General features: G+C 44.2%; 1 protein-coding gene across 1 annotated transcript in view; it reads right to left on the reverse strand.

The window, feature by feature from the left end:
• The window catches only part of TNRC18 (trinucleotide repeat containing 18), a 154,855-nt gene that overhangs the window by 94,959 nt on the left and 44,856 nt on the right, over nucleotides 1-15,040 (reverse strand). Inside the window, 2 exon segments of the mRNA XM_021008576.2 lie at nucleotides 9,678-9,726; nucleotides 9,728-9,834. Coding sequence (XP_020864235.1) covers nucleotides 9,678-9,726; nucleotides 9,728-9,834 — 156 coding nt within the window.

The raw sequence follows: 15,040 nt of genomic DNA on the forward strand, positions 1-15,040 counted from the left end.
TGTAGAAGGAATTAGACTCTGTTTTGCCTGGAACCAGGATACAACTAAATCCAACAGGTAGAAGTGACAGAAGTAAATTTCAGCCTCCTACAAGGAAAACTTTCTAAAAATGAACTGTCCAAAAGTAGAATGGTAGGTAGTGAGCTCCCCATCACCGGAGTTTGCAAATGAAGCCTGGATGAAAAGTTGTCACAGCTAAATTTTCGGTTGTGAGCATTTACACCCCAGAAATCAGCAGTGACTACAAATGAGGGCCTGAGTTATTGATTAGTTGATTGTCTAGACTTAAGAAAGCATTAATAACATAGATCAAACTTAAAAGTATCTGCATACTTTTTTTTTAAGGAGATCACCATTGTTAAATGTTGTCTGCACACAGCCTTGGTTGTCTAGTATGTGCCGACAAAAAAATCAGGTTTCAGATTGAAGGATATCTAACTTAAGCTTTCTTCCAGCTCCAAGATGATTCTTTGAAAAGGAAAGTGATGAGAAGGAAAGAAAAAAAGAGAAAAGAAAGTGAAGGGGAGGGAATGAAGTAGAAAAAAGGTGAGGAATAAGGATGAGGGGAGGGGGGCAATTGAAATTCCTGAAATTCAATACAGAAAATATTAAGCATGATTAAATGGAGGCAGTTACATAATCAGCCCCATCATCTTTTTTCTCATACAGCATGCATCCTTTGGCTAAGACATATCATAGCTTCCTTTGCCAAACGGGAAGCTAGTCAGGAAAACAAAAATTCACTTAGAAAAAACAGCAAGCCCACTCACTGTGCAGACCCCAAGTCCAGTATTCCAAAACCCCATTTCTAGTTTAATCTTGAAAACATATCTATCAAATTTTATTTATATAGCAAATTTATCTGCATTACAGATGAAAAAATCAATCGAAGGAATTGAAGTGACCTGTAAGTTGCTTTGCAAACCTTCAAATACCATTTTTGTTGCTGTTGAATTATACCAGTTGTGTCTGACTCTTCATGACCCGTGGGTTTTCTTGGCAAAGATCAGTTTGTCATTTCTTTCTTCAGCTCATTTTACAGAAAAGGAAACTGAGGCAAACAGTGTCTGAGGACACATTTGAACTGAGATCTTCCTGACTCTAGGCCCAGAGCGCTATCTCTAAGATCACTGCTAGGTGGCACAGTGAATTGTAGAGAGAAGCAGGAAGACTAGAGTTTAAATCCTACTTCTCAGAGACTTAGCTGTGCTGTATGACCCTGAATAAGTCACATCTTTTCAGCCTTGGTTTCTTCTTCTATAAAATGAAGGTGGTGGTGGAAGTGCCCACCTACTAGAGTTATTGTGAGGTTGCCATGAGATAACATATATGAAGTGTTCTATAAATATAGCTATGATTATGATTTCATTCAATTCAACCTTCTCACTTTACCAAAGACGATATTAAGTCCCAGAGACAAAGTTACCAGTAGCTATTTGTTTTTCTTTCTTATGGTTTTTCCCTTTTGTTCTGATTCTTCTTTCACAACATGACTAATGTGGAAATACGTTTAATAAGATTGTACATGTATAGCCTATATCAGATTGCTTGCTTTCTTAGGGAGGGGGGAAAATCAGGAACTCAAAATCTTATAAAAGTGAATGTTGAAAACTATCTTTACATGTAATTAGAAAAAATAAAACATTAAGCGGAAAAGAACCAAGAGCTATTAAGTGACAAATTCAGGCCTTCAATCTCAGGATCCCAAGACTTAAGGCTAGAAAGAGCTTTAGCAGTCATCTGGTCCAAATCCCTGGTTTTACAGATGAAGAAACTGAGGCTGAATAAGATGGAGTGACTTTCCCAATGTCACATAGTAAAAAACAGAGCAGGGATTCAAACCCAAATGTCCCGGGTCCAAATTCACAGTTCTTTTTTCTTTCCACCATAACCTCTCACAGGCCAGTGTGAGGGCTTGAATATTTGCCAAACCCACATTTTATCACTGAATTAAAAATTACGTCTCTGTCTCAATGGAGCAAACACTTATGCCAAAAAAATACTGGAGCAGTGCGGCAAGAACAGTGGAATAATGGGATCTGGAAACCCCAGTTCAAGTCCCAGCTCTAGCATTTCCTCGCTATAAAGCCTGGGCAAGTCACCAAAATCCTGCCTCAGTTTCTTCATTATCCCAAAAAGGTGCAGTGACTAAGCAAAGGAGATAATAGGTCAGACAGTGCTTAAGTGAGTTTAGGAATGTGCTACAGGAATGTCAGGGTTTATTATCCCAACCTTCAAGAGAGATCTGAGGTCTCGATATCCTATCTCAGTTAAGAAGGGCACTCGAGGTTCCTTCCTCTGCAAGCTTTCCCTACCATGTTCAACAGATGGAGCCTTCATCTTCTCTTCCCCACCTCCATCCCCACCCTTTTTCAGGTTCTTTTTTACGTGTTGTTCAGTCAGGTCCGACTCTCCATGACCCCATTTGGGGTTTTCTTGGCTGAGATACTAGAGTGGTTTGCCATTTCCTTCTTCAGCTCATTTTACAGATGAGGAAACTGAGACAAACAGGGTTAAGCAACTTGCCCAGGTTTGAATACCTGGTGTCTGATTCCAACTCAGGAAGATAAGCCTTCCTGACTCCAGGCCCAGCACTCTATCCACTTTTGTCACTTAGCTGCCCCAAAGCAAGAAAAGTAGATTTTGAGAATTAAGAAATAATTTCAAAAAGACAGGGCCAGAAAAACCAAATGGGTGTTTTCCAATTAATGCTCAAGATGGTTAACTAGGAAATGGAATTCAAGCCAAAACCTACAACTCCTTAATTAAGGCTTTCCCATAAATCAACAGGAATCTTATTTATTAAGCACCTACAACATATGCCAGGCACTGTACCAGGTATTGGCATTCTACAGAGAAAAAACAGTCCCTGCCTCCAAGAAGCTTAAATATTAACGGTGGAGATATGTCATATACACATATGAGCATATACAACATAGAGTATTAAGGACTAGGGCTGAATAAGGACAGAGGCTGAACCTGTAACTTCCTTCATGAGCATTGGGAACTCCCAAATAAGGAAATCTCCCCAACCAAGTCAAGCCATATCGATAAGCATTTATTAAGTGCCTACTATGTGCCAGGAACTATACACTAAGCACTGGGTAAAAAAAAAAAACCATTCCTGCTCTCAGGGAGCTCACAGTCTAACAAGACGAGACAACACACAAGCTATATACCGGAGAAATTGTAAATAATCAGAGGCAAGGCACTAGGGTTAGGGAGGACCCAAAAGGCTCTTTTTGTGGAAGGTGGGATTTGAGATGAGGCCTGAAGGACGCCAGGGAAGCCTAGGCTGAGATGAAAAGGGAGGGAATTCCAAGCATGAGAAAGAACAAAGAAGAGGAAGGTACTCTCAGAGTCAGGTGTTGGGAACAGCAAAGAAGTCAGTGTTATTGAATTGTAAAGTAAATGGACAGAAGGGTAAAGTGTAAAACTGGAAAGATGGGAAGGGGCCACCTCTGTCATTAAAGGCTTTAAATTCCAAACAGAGCATTTTTATATTCGGATCCCAGAAGCAATAAGGAGCCAATGGAATTTACTGAATAGAGGAATAAACTAGTCAGATCCCATCAGTATTTAGGAAGATCCTTTTGACAAGAGAGCTGAGGATGGCCTGGTACAGGATGAGCCTTGAAGCACAGCAGTATTAAAGTAGAACCTATTATTAGAGCAGGGAAGGGTTAAGTGGTTAGAAACACTGGAACCCAGGCCTTCCTGGTTCTAAGTGCCTCTGGCCAACGTGTGTGGGGAGGCTATACATCAGTAGCTCGACATTCCACCCTCACCACCATCCCCCACTCTCCTACAACCACCTCACATCCCATTTCAGTAGATTATCAGTGAATGTCATACATGTTTTCAGGGAATTCACACATGAGACGAATCAATGAGTTTCACAGACCTTCAGAGAAAGGGCTTGTGTCTCATCTCCCACGCTCCCCACGTTCCAACTTCCATAGGGAACACCTAATGGGAAGGCCATCTTGTTTTGAAAGACCCCTGGTAAGCAGCCAACTCCCTAACTTTCTCCTCAGCCCACCACCCCCTGGGCCAGGGCTCTTGAGGATTTAGGAGCCATCAATGGGGAAATCTCTCTCTTAAATGTAGCCTAAATCCCTCACACTACATCTTAAGCCTGTCTCCTCCTGTTCCTTCCTCGGTGGAGAAGGCCGAAAGCTGGTCACCCTCTGGCAAAAGAGGCCTGCACACAGGCGAAGGCCTTTATTAAATGCCTCCCTGAGTCTTCCCAGTTAAATAATCCCAGCCCCTTCAGGCTTTTATGGAGGGACTTATTTCCCAAGCCTTTAATCATCCGGCCTGCCTATTCCACCCACCGCCCAGCCACCCTCCCAGGTCAAGCTAAGGGCTCAGTCAGGCCATCTGGTAATAATGAAATTGGCGGGGGAGACAGAGAGGGAAGAGGTGGAGAGATCCCTCAGGGGGCTTCAGAAGGGGAGGGGGGAAGTAAGGTGTGGGGTGACCCAGGACAAAGGTCAGGGGAAGGCGCCCCTCCATCCCAGAGAGGAAGGAAGGCCCAGGCAGGCCTGGGCACAGCTGCTGCCATGGCAACAGAAGCAAGGCCTGACAGGCTGGACTTTTGTCTCTGCTCAGAACCTGGGAATCACCAAAGGGGGCTTGCTTGGGGGGGGAGAGGGGAGAAGCTAAGGAATCAGAGGCAGCTGCAAGGGTAAGGGGCTCAGGGGAAAACGGCAACACAAAATGGTGAAAGGGCTTGGCAAGGTGACCTGGAGCCCCAGGGTATGACTTTAATCAATAATCACATCACTGAAAAATCCTAACAGTCAGAAAAGCCCTGATCAAGGACCCAAACACCTCCCAGCTCCTGCCCTTAGGGTCAGAGGAGACAAGTGAACCTTGCAGGCCAGCTATGTAAATGAACCCCTTCGGCCCAAGGAACCAAACCAGGCCAGAAGCAAAGCAAAGTAATGCTGAGCAATGCAATATGACAAACATTTATTAAATGCCTCCTTGGTACCAGATGCAAAGGATGCAGAGGTGAAGAAAAGTAGACCCTGCCCTCAAGAAGCTTCCATTCTAAAAGCAGGTACTACTAAAATGCACAGCAAAAGGGGTAAATGAAACATCACCATCATCATCATCACTATCATTAAGGTTTGCAACCTGCTTTACAAATATTCTCACAACAACCCTGGGAAGTCGGTGCTGTTATTATCCTCATTTACAAACGGGGATACCGAGGCAGGCAGAGGTTAAATAACTTCCCTTAGGATCACATAGTTCGGAAGTGTTTCAGACTAGATTCAGAACTGTTTGCCTTCCTAATTCCAGGTCCAGAGCTCCATTCACTGCATCATCTAGTCAGCAGCCTCTAGACAGGGCCAAGCAAAGTGCTCAAGGCAAATAAAGACCCGGGGTGGGGTGGGGTGGGGTGGGGGGGGAAGAGACTTCAGGACGATGATTCACTTTTCCGACCCCTGACCCCTCAGGACACCAACGCTAGCAGCTGTTGTACTACTAGAGGCCCTGATTGGATGCTGCCCCAGACCTTTGGGGAATCACTCTCCAAGGTTAAAAATCAAAGATTCTAAAGCCAGAAGGGAATTAACAGATTATTTTATCCATTCATCTTAAATTACAGCTAAAGAAATGGAGGTTCAGAAATGTGGGGGAGGAGGAGGGTAGAGGTGACTAAATCGGGAAAAGGAAGGAGAAATGGGGTTAGGAGCTTGGGGTGGGAGATGGAGGGCTGAACTTGAAACCAAGAAGGTTCAGCTCCCACTCTAAAATGCTTGTCACCTGCGTGATGCTGGACAGGAGGGCCTGTGTCCTTCCTCTATAAAATAGAGACTAAATATCTTTCAGCTTGTTTCCTCATCTGTAAAAATAAGAACTAAAACCCCTCCTCCCCGCTAATATCTCTAGTGCTTCCTCCAAAGGGCTATTCTGGAGGATCAAAGGAGACAGTTCATGTCAGAGTACTCACAGACAGTTGTTATTATTGTTATTTGTAGTATAGAGGCTGGGGTGGGGAGGATTATAATAACAATAACAGTTAGCATTTATATGGTGGTTTAAGATCTGCAAGGCACTTTATAAATATCTCATTTTATCCTCAGAAGGAATTTTGGAGGCAGGTGCTATTATCATCATCCCCATTTTACAAATGAGGAGCCCGAGGTTAACAGATTTGCCCAGAGTCCAAAAGCTAGTTAGGTATCGGAGGCAGGTTTTGAACTCTGGACTTTCTAACTCCACATCTACTATTCTATCCCTACTTAGTTGCCTCAGGGGAAACACACACACACACACACACACTCTCTCTCTCTCTCTCTCTCTCTCTCTCACTCTTTGCCATCAATGTTCATTTGAGCATCCCAGATGGGAAAAAAAAACCAATTTCTGCTAGTGGGTAGGGAATGCACGTCTGAAAGTACCCCCTCTAAAGTGTAGAAACTGAAGGGACACACAGCACAGACAGGGGAGATAGGCAGGGAAGAATGTAAATGAGTAAGAGGGGAAAAAGAAATCACTGAAAATTGTTACAAAAGTTTCATTTTTCTTTTTCTTTTTTTCCCCAATAAGGGGAGAAGGGGAGGAAGAGAAAACAGGTTATTGTTCATTGAAAAAATAAATATTTTAATAGATTCAAAAAATTTAAATGAAAGTATTAGAAAGAAAAACCCATGGATACCCATTCACACAATGAGTGTGCACCCACCCCCCATAAACATATATAGATAAAGCTTCATCCTGAGCTCTCCAACTACAAGGCCAACTCATGAGACTAAGAGAGAAGAAAGATTTATGAAGCTGGGCTCCATACTGGTGCGTGTGCACATTATGTTTTACATATCCAGGGCACAGCTAGGCAGCACTCTCTGCCAGAGACACCTCAGGAGGCCATAAATATTAACCCTTAAGACACAGCTCAATAATTTACTGATTCTGTAGGCACGGAGGAAAGTTCATTTTGTCACCTGCTCCTAAAATTAAATGTAGGGAAAAGAATCCTGCTGAGCTGGCCACCGATCTCATCAGCAGGCACTGTGGAAGAGCCTGGAGGAGTTATTCCCTCCAGGGTTGCTTGACCTGGACCTGGAAGCTTGCTGAGACAAGCCCTGATCAGTTTCTATTCCTCCTTTTTCCTCCAACTCCTTGTCATGTATGTCTGTGGGGCCACTGGGCTGAAGAAGACACCAGGACTGTCTTTAAAACCTGGCTGGAAATATTCATTTCAAATTAAGGAGATTTATTCCACTTCTCCTTTTACCCACAACTTCTCACCTCCATCCTCACCCTCACCAACAACATCCGTTGCTGAAAGAGCAAATGAGATCCCATTTGCAAAAGTGCTCTGAAAACTGTAAAGCGCTTTATGAATTCAGGGATGAATATTAAAGTATTAGTGGGAAAGCTGCTTCTTGGGGACTCTTCTCACATCTGGCTAGGCTAACAAAGAGGTCACAGATTTTTTTAGCCCATTGGACCACTTAGATGGGACCAAAGAAGGCCATTAGTCCATTCATTCTCTAACCTCAGGAGTAATAATAATACCACCCCACACCTGGTTACAGTTTTCAAAGGTTCTCAGTTGGTCTTTCACATCTACAAAATAAGCAGGACAAGTATTATACCCATTTTACAGATCAGGAAAACAAAGACCTAAAGATATAATTGAAAGAGTCTGGAACTGAACCCCAAATGGTTTCCTAACACCTAGACCCATTCTCTTTTCCATTATACCAGCTAAGGCAGAGGGGCTCCTAACCTGTGGTCCATAAAGTTTTTAAAAAATATTTTGATAACTGTATTTCAATGTAATTGGTTTCCTTTGTAATTCTATTTATTTTATACCTTTAAAAACATTATCCTGAGAAAGTGTCCACAAGGCTTCACCACACTCTTGAGAAAGGCAGGTAGATTGGGAAAAATAGCTGAGACCCCACCTCCACACCCCCCCCAAGAGAGTCTAGAGGCCCTAGAAGACCTTCTTCTCTACCTGGAACTTGTCATCCTTGACCAGCCCACCTACTTGTAACCACAAGGGACTTTCTTTTCATCAAAATCCAGAATTTTTTTCCCCCCAGAGATGGTAGTTCAGGTCTGAGAGCTCTCTATTCCTGAAACCCTTATACCTACAATACCAAATCCCTCCTTCCTAAGAGATGCCAGTCTCAGAGATGCCAGGCCCATGTGGCAGGATCTCAGGCTAGGATAAGGATGCCTTGATGAGAGGGAAGACAGGGCTGGGGATGAACAGAGCTCTATAGCCATTCCAGAACCCTCAGAACCTGAGTCAGCCAACAAAAATCAGTCATTCAGAGGTCCTGGGGTTAACCGGTCATGAACTATGATCTTCCATACAAGGAAACAGCCTCATCAGGTGCAGGCCAAATTCCCCATCTCTCATTAGGTGACCTGCTAATCAGCCAGCCAGCCAGCCATTCCTTCATTATTTATTATTGAGAGCCTGACGACTATCCAGTACTGTGTTAGTTGGGGGAAGGGGTTAGAATGTAAGAAAAAGAAGGTAAATGAAGGGGCAGAGAGCAGCAAAGGTGAAGTACTTTGTAGACCCTTAAAAATGCTCTAGAAATATCAGTTATTATTATATTAGTCCTGGCAATGACACTAACTAGCTACGTTTCTTTGGCACTCCTTTTCTCCCAAACCCATCCCTATCCAGGCTTTTGTCCAGAATATATTTTCCTTTCTTTTTTGGTCAGACTTGTGATTTTATAGATTTATGTAAGGAGCTGCCAGGTGAGGAAACACCCTCTCTCCCAATTCAGATTATCGCCTTCACAGCAACTAATCATGTCAGAGTGCTTGGGGTACTGAGGGGTTCCATCACTTGCCGGGGGGGGGGTGAGACAGACAGACAAACAGCTTGGGGTACTGAGGGGTTGCATCACTTAGCCGGGGTGTGTGTGTGTGTGTGTGTGTGTGTGAGAGAGAGAGAGAGAGAGACAGACAGACAGACAGACAGACAGACAGCTTGGGGCACTGAGGGGTTCCATCACTTGCCCGGGTGTATGTGGGGGGGTGTATGTGTGTGTGTGTGTGTGTGTGTGTGTAAGACAGAGAGACAGAGACAGAGAGAGCGCACGCTTGGGTTTAAAACCAGGCTGTACAGACTCTCAGGCTAGCTCTCTATCACACCATACTGACTCTTGTTCAGTACTGGATTGAGAATAGCAGATACAAGAAAATGTGAGAAAAGTCAGAGAGAAATCCTGATAAATCCACTCCCCTCAGGCTTTCCTCCTAGCCTAAGGATGGCTTTTGGTCAGAGGAAGAAAATATGCAGCCATGGTCACCATCACAGAGCAGAACAGAGCCAAATTTGCTTACTACTGGGGATCAGGGACTACCCCTTCCTGCTGTTCATCTGCTCACCCCTCACCCCCAACCCTCTGGTTAAAGGCAAGATGACACAAAAGACCCAGCATCTATGAGAGCCCAGCAGACAGTGGTTCCTTCCCATCTTCATTTGCCCATATTGTCTTGGATTGCCAGCCATTGTTTTCTGGTACCGAGCCCCTCCCCACCTCCAATGGCACCCCTACTTCTTCTCTGGCCTCTAAGATGCCTCAAGATACAGGAGAACAATGATCCCACTCTGCCCCCTCGGCCTAGGAAAGATGGGGAGAGGAGGAATATTGACACTCCACCTCAGGACAGGTCATTACCTTCATGGGAGTGGGCGGCCCACAGTTGCACCATCTGCAGGTTGCTGGGGGGTAGGTGACCGGAAGGGAAGGTCAGAGGGCAAAGGGGCAGGGCTTCCATGGGGTGTGGAGGAGGTCCCTAGTCCGCTGGCCACAAACCCACCCAGGAAGGCCTCACCTGAATGGGGAAGGATGGAGAAAGAAGTCAGGGTTAGGCAGCAGGTTTAAGGCAGTTTAACCCAGAGTTGCCCTCCCACCCTCCCTATCCCACGTAATTGTTCCAGCCTCTCTGGAGTAGCACCTGTCCCAATTGAAGAGAATCTCCTTTTCTTTTTATCCTCTTAGTTTATTCACCCATCTCGCACATTCTGCCAAACCTATCCAAATGCCAATCAATTCTTCACATGACCAAACTTTCTTAACTAATGCTCATGTTTGAAGCCACGTTCCCCTCACCCCCCACCTCCCCAACCACTTTTCCTTGCTAAGGTCTCTCAGTGCTACTGAGCAAAGCTATTGGAGACTTACATGTTCTGAATTAGGGAAGAAGGTATAAAATGGCAAGATGATCACATAAACCATATATTGCAATATTTCAGAGACCTGAAAACGATTCTTGTTCTAGGACATCCTACTTAGACCACTTTAACTAGGCAAGGGGAAAAGAGACTTTGGGAAGGGAACAGCTCTTTGAGGAAGCTCCAACTTTCTTCATTTAGTCATTCAACAACCTTTTATTAAGCACAGACCATATGCAAAGTAGTGATCTAGGCAGGAGAAAGGAATATATCATGAAGACATTATTCCTACTCTCTCAGAGTTTACAGTCTAGTAGGGGAGTTAAGATGACGCATGTATGTATTCAACAAACAATACAATGTGCCATAAGAACCCAGAGGAAGGAAAGATGCTTTCCAGCAGAGGCAAAAAGGGAAGCAATCACTGGAGGAGGTAGCATTTAAGTAATACAAAATGCCACTCTCACAACCCTGTGAGGCAGGCAATATAGGTATTATCCCCATTTTACAGAAGAGAAAAACCAAGGCTCAGAGAGATAAAATGAGTTGCCCACACAGAGCCACACAACTAGGATTTGAACTCAGGTTTTCCTAATTCTGCAAGTCTTTCTAATTACACTCATGAAGAAGTATGACATTTCAGAATGGTAAGAGATTGGTCCAGGTTTCAGAAAAGCCTAGGAAGACTTATAGGAATTGACGCAAAATTAAGCGAACAGAACCAGAAGAACTTTGTACACAGTAACAGCAACATTGTAATGATAATCAAAGGCAAAAAATTTAGCTACTCTGATCAATACAACGATCCAAAAGAATTCCAAAGGCCTCATGATGAAAAATGCTATCCATCTCTGGAGAGGGAACTGATGAACTGAGTTCAAATTGAAGCATATTGTTTTCACTTTATTTTTCTTGCCTTTTTTTTTGTTGCAACATAGATAATTTTAGAAATATGTTTTGCATGACTTCTCATGTTTTAAAAGAAAAAAAAGAGATTAATTCCCTCCTTTTACAAGTGCAGTTTGGTATTAAATAGTGAAAAATGTCCAGTAGCCAGCTAGAAATGCAAGTCAAGAATTCTGGAGAGAGGTCAAAGATGCAGGAGTTGTCTGTACAGAGGTGAAAGTAGAAATCATTAGGAATGGAGGAAGAGAGCAGAGGCAGAAAAAAAGAGCTGGAGGCCTAGAAACAAACAGACCTTTGTTGAATGCCCACATTTAGGGGCTGAAAGGTCAGGCCAGGAGGGGAGGGGGCATACTGGCTCCTACCAGCAAACCTAACAGAATTTGGTAAAGGCTTTCGACACTTTTAAGCCGTTACTCTCCTTCATCCCTCCCCCAACAAAAGGAACAGGGACTCTTCTGTTCTTGGATGGTCGGGTATGTTTTAATCAAGCTGTGGGGAGATGGCAAGCTTGCCCTTTGGCCAGGGTGGGAAAGGGGGGCATCTGAAACCTGCTAATGAGCTAGCTGCTGGGTCTGTAGGTTATTTCCCTGGGAGAGCCTCAGCAGATATAGAAGTGGTTTGGTTAAGCAGGGAAGGTGGGGAAAACAGGCTTGGCGTCAGTCTGCATGACCCTTTTGCTGAGCATGGAATAAAAATGCAAAGCAAAAACATAAAGCTGAGCATACTGCTGCCCTCTCTTTACCCCCAACTGACCACACCTTCCTTTATTGCTCCTCTAACCCCTCCTTTACTCCCTTCAGCAAAGCCAGCTAAGCAGAAACATCTTTCTAGAAAGCAATACCAATGAGCTATACCAGGCATACCTGTTGCAGATGGCTCCTGGTGCCCTCTCAAGGGGCTAACTGGAACTTCCCCTTTCCCAGGATCCCCCTCTTTCCCATTCTGGGAACTCCCAGGGGTGCACCTAAGCAATCCTATGAATCAGCTCAAGGCTTAAAGAAATGACTGAGGGACAGCTAGGTGGCGCAATGGATAAAGCACCAGCCCTGGATACAGGAGGACCTGAGTTCAAATCTGCCCTCAGACACATAACACTTACTAGCTGTGTGACCCTGGGCAAGTCACTTAACCCCCTTGCCTAGACAGACAGACAGAAAGAGAAAGAGGACTGAATCTAAAAAATAAAATAATATAAAAGACACCAGGCTTAAAGGGAGAACAAAGATGAACTGAACTTGGACTGAGATATTACTTCCACTGGCTCAAGAGCCCTTGGCTACCTTCTTTCCTGCTAATGTGTGTAGGAAAAGTTCCTAAGAATGTTGCAGGCTACTACAAGTGTTAATGGGCCTGAAAATTCATTCTAAGTTAGGTTTAAAGCAAGTCTAAGGGACAAGAGAAAAATAAAGAGTGGTCGCTATCCAACTGAAGTCCCCTTTGTACCCGTCCTTTATATTCCTCACACTGACTCTACAGTCAGCCCCCCCTTCTCCCTTCCACTGGCCCCACCCAACAGTAGAAGGTGCTCCCTAAGTCCGGCGGCAGATCTCACCCCGTCCTTTGCGTTGTAGAAACCTGCCTGCTAGACAAAAAGACTCCATGATTGGCCCATTCCTGTAGTGCTGTGGCCCCATCGGCTGGCTCCGAGGCATTACCAGGCACAGGTGTACATCCAGTCGCAAGCGGGCCGACAGCTGTTGTGGCCCACTCTGTACCCAGAGTGGGTAAATCAGGAATCCAAGGCGACAGCTTCCTCCTCCCCCATTCCTCTGACAGGCCCACTCCGGAAGCCAGAAACCAGTACCCAGCAGCCAGCAGCCCTAAAGGTTTACACAATCGGTTACATAACCTCCCCATGGTCTTCCCTTCCTCCAACACAGCCCAAAACAGATGTGGCCTGTCAGCCTTTCTGAAGGCCCCCTCTTCTTGTGAAATATAGCTAACCACCAACATCATACATGTATGGCTCCTATGACTGCCTTTTGATAGATGACCATGTCAAGAGGGAAGGGATGCCATGATGGAAGAAAAACAGCCTGGCTGGGGGCAGGTGCCCGGATGCCATCAACGGCTCTAGCAGACCAAAGAGGGTTCTGAGGGCCCCAGTGCAGGCTCCCCGTTCTCCTAGGGTCAATGACACCAGCTCCCTAAGTGCTTGGGTAGAGGCCATCCAATTTGTGACCCACCCTAGTCTTGAACAACTATAGGGAACTCACCCTTAAGGAGAAAGGGAAAGGAGGACAACCTAAGCCCAAGAGAAGAATCCTCTTTCAGGAATACGCCCCTTAATCTTCTGCTGTCTCTTAAGATCAAACTATTCCTATCCAGGAGGCAAAACAGCAAAAGAACGCTGCTATGTGCTTGTTAGAGAGGGAAAAAAGCATTCCAGGCACAAGGAAGGATTTCCAGATGGATCTAGGCTGACTTAAGTGTTATACATGTCACAGCATAAGCTTTATAAGAGACTGGTCAATCCAAGGACTGAAGAAGGCCCCAGTACTAGGCAAAGAAAAATTAAAACCATTGATAGGTATCATCCCCCAGTATAATCACTTTGCTCTTATACATTTACCGTATTCTATCTTCCATGTAAGTTAGTTATGTATGTCTCTTATCTCCCCTTCTAAACCATAAAATCCTTAAGGGTAGGATCCTACCTTATTTAAGGTTGTACCCATCTCAGGCCTAAGCTAACACAATACACTGAATTCTGAATGAACCAATTTGATAATACAAGGAATGAAGCATTTTGTGAACTGTACAGCACACTATAAACATGAGTTATAACTCAAAGCCCCAAGCTTAAAGCATATTTAGGGTGAGAGTTTATATGTAATATTCGAAGACAGCAGCACCTAGTGGTAATGTGTAGTACTGTAAGTCAGCTCTATTTGATATTTTTAATACAAGGACGATATTTTGTGAATGTTCCCTACCCAGATTATAGTAACACTACAGTGCTCCATTCTCCATCAGCGGCTTTGATTCAGTGCAACATCATACCCTCCCCCATGCAGATTTATTGAGATTTTGATACTTAACACCTCAACTCACCCTTAGTAGCCTCTCCCCTCTGATTAGAGGGATAAAGGTCAGAGCATTAAATTCCTCCCAAAGCCTTCCTTTATAGAAGACATACAACTCCATTTTTCATCAGTAGCTCAGCTTGGCTTGACTCCAAAGAACACCATACCAGGTATCAGGCAGGTGGGGGGATGAGGGGAAGGGGGCGGGCACTGAGCGCCCTGCAACACACCAACTTTCAGCTTCCTTTTGTGTCTTGTTTTCCATCATTACATTATAAGCTCCTCCAGGGCAGGGACCATCTTTTTTGCATTTGTATCCCAATCAGCTAAGTACAGGGCCTGGCATATAGTAGGTGCTTTATAAATGTTGACTGATTAATACTTGAAAGAAATCTAGTCTGTATCTTTTCAATTTGGATTTTGCAAATATAATCACACAAAAACGGCAGAGGGGGGCCTTAGAACTGCCAGGGTAGAATCAGGAATTGCATGAGATGAGAGGAAATTACTATGGTTTTGAAGTCCTTAGAAATCAGTGAAAATGCTACAAAATGTTTCCAGTAGACATAGTACTACTCAGTACTACTACTTCAATGCCCTGCATGCCAGGAGGGCAAGCTACATATTAACCCCTTTTTCGCCAAAAAAACTTTCAATTGGTCATAAGAGATTTCTCCCTTATCAACTCCTAGTATATCTTATCCTGCCAATTTACTGATGGATGGCTAGCCTATTCATCACTCCACTTCAGATTTCCTCTCCCTCCCAATTCCCAGCTCCCTCCCTTATTAGTGTATGCAGATGCATTTAGATAGTTATACAAGTCCTATGGCAAGCTGTAAGGAAGAGGGTAAAAAAAAAAATTTTTTTTTAAATTACCTACAGGGCTGTTCCTCTCCACTGAGAGAGACTCTGAAAATAGCCTTTCTTGACC

This window comes from Phascolarctos cinereus, unplaced genomic scaffold (assembly GCF_003287225.1).
Source record: "Phascolarctos cinereus isolate Bilbo 61053 unplaced genomic scaffold, phaCin_HiC Scaffold_4;HRSCAF=312, whole genome shotgun sequence".
NCBI classification, from domain to species: Eukaryota; Metazoa; Chordata; class Mammalia; order Diprotodontia; family Phascolarctidae; genus Phascolarctos; species Phascolarctos cinereus.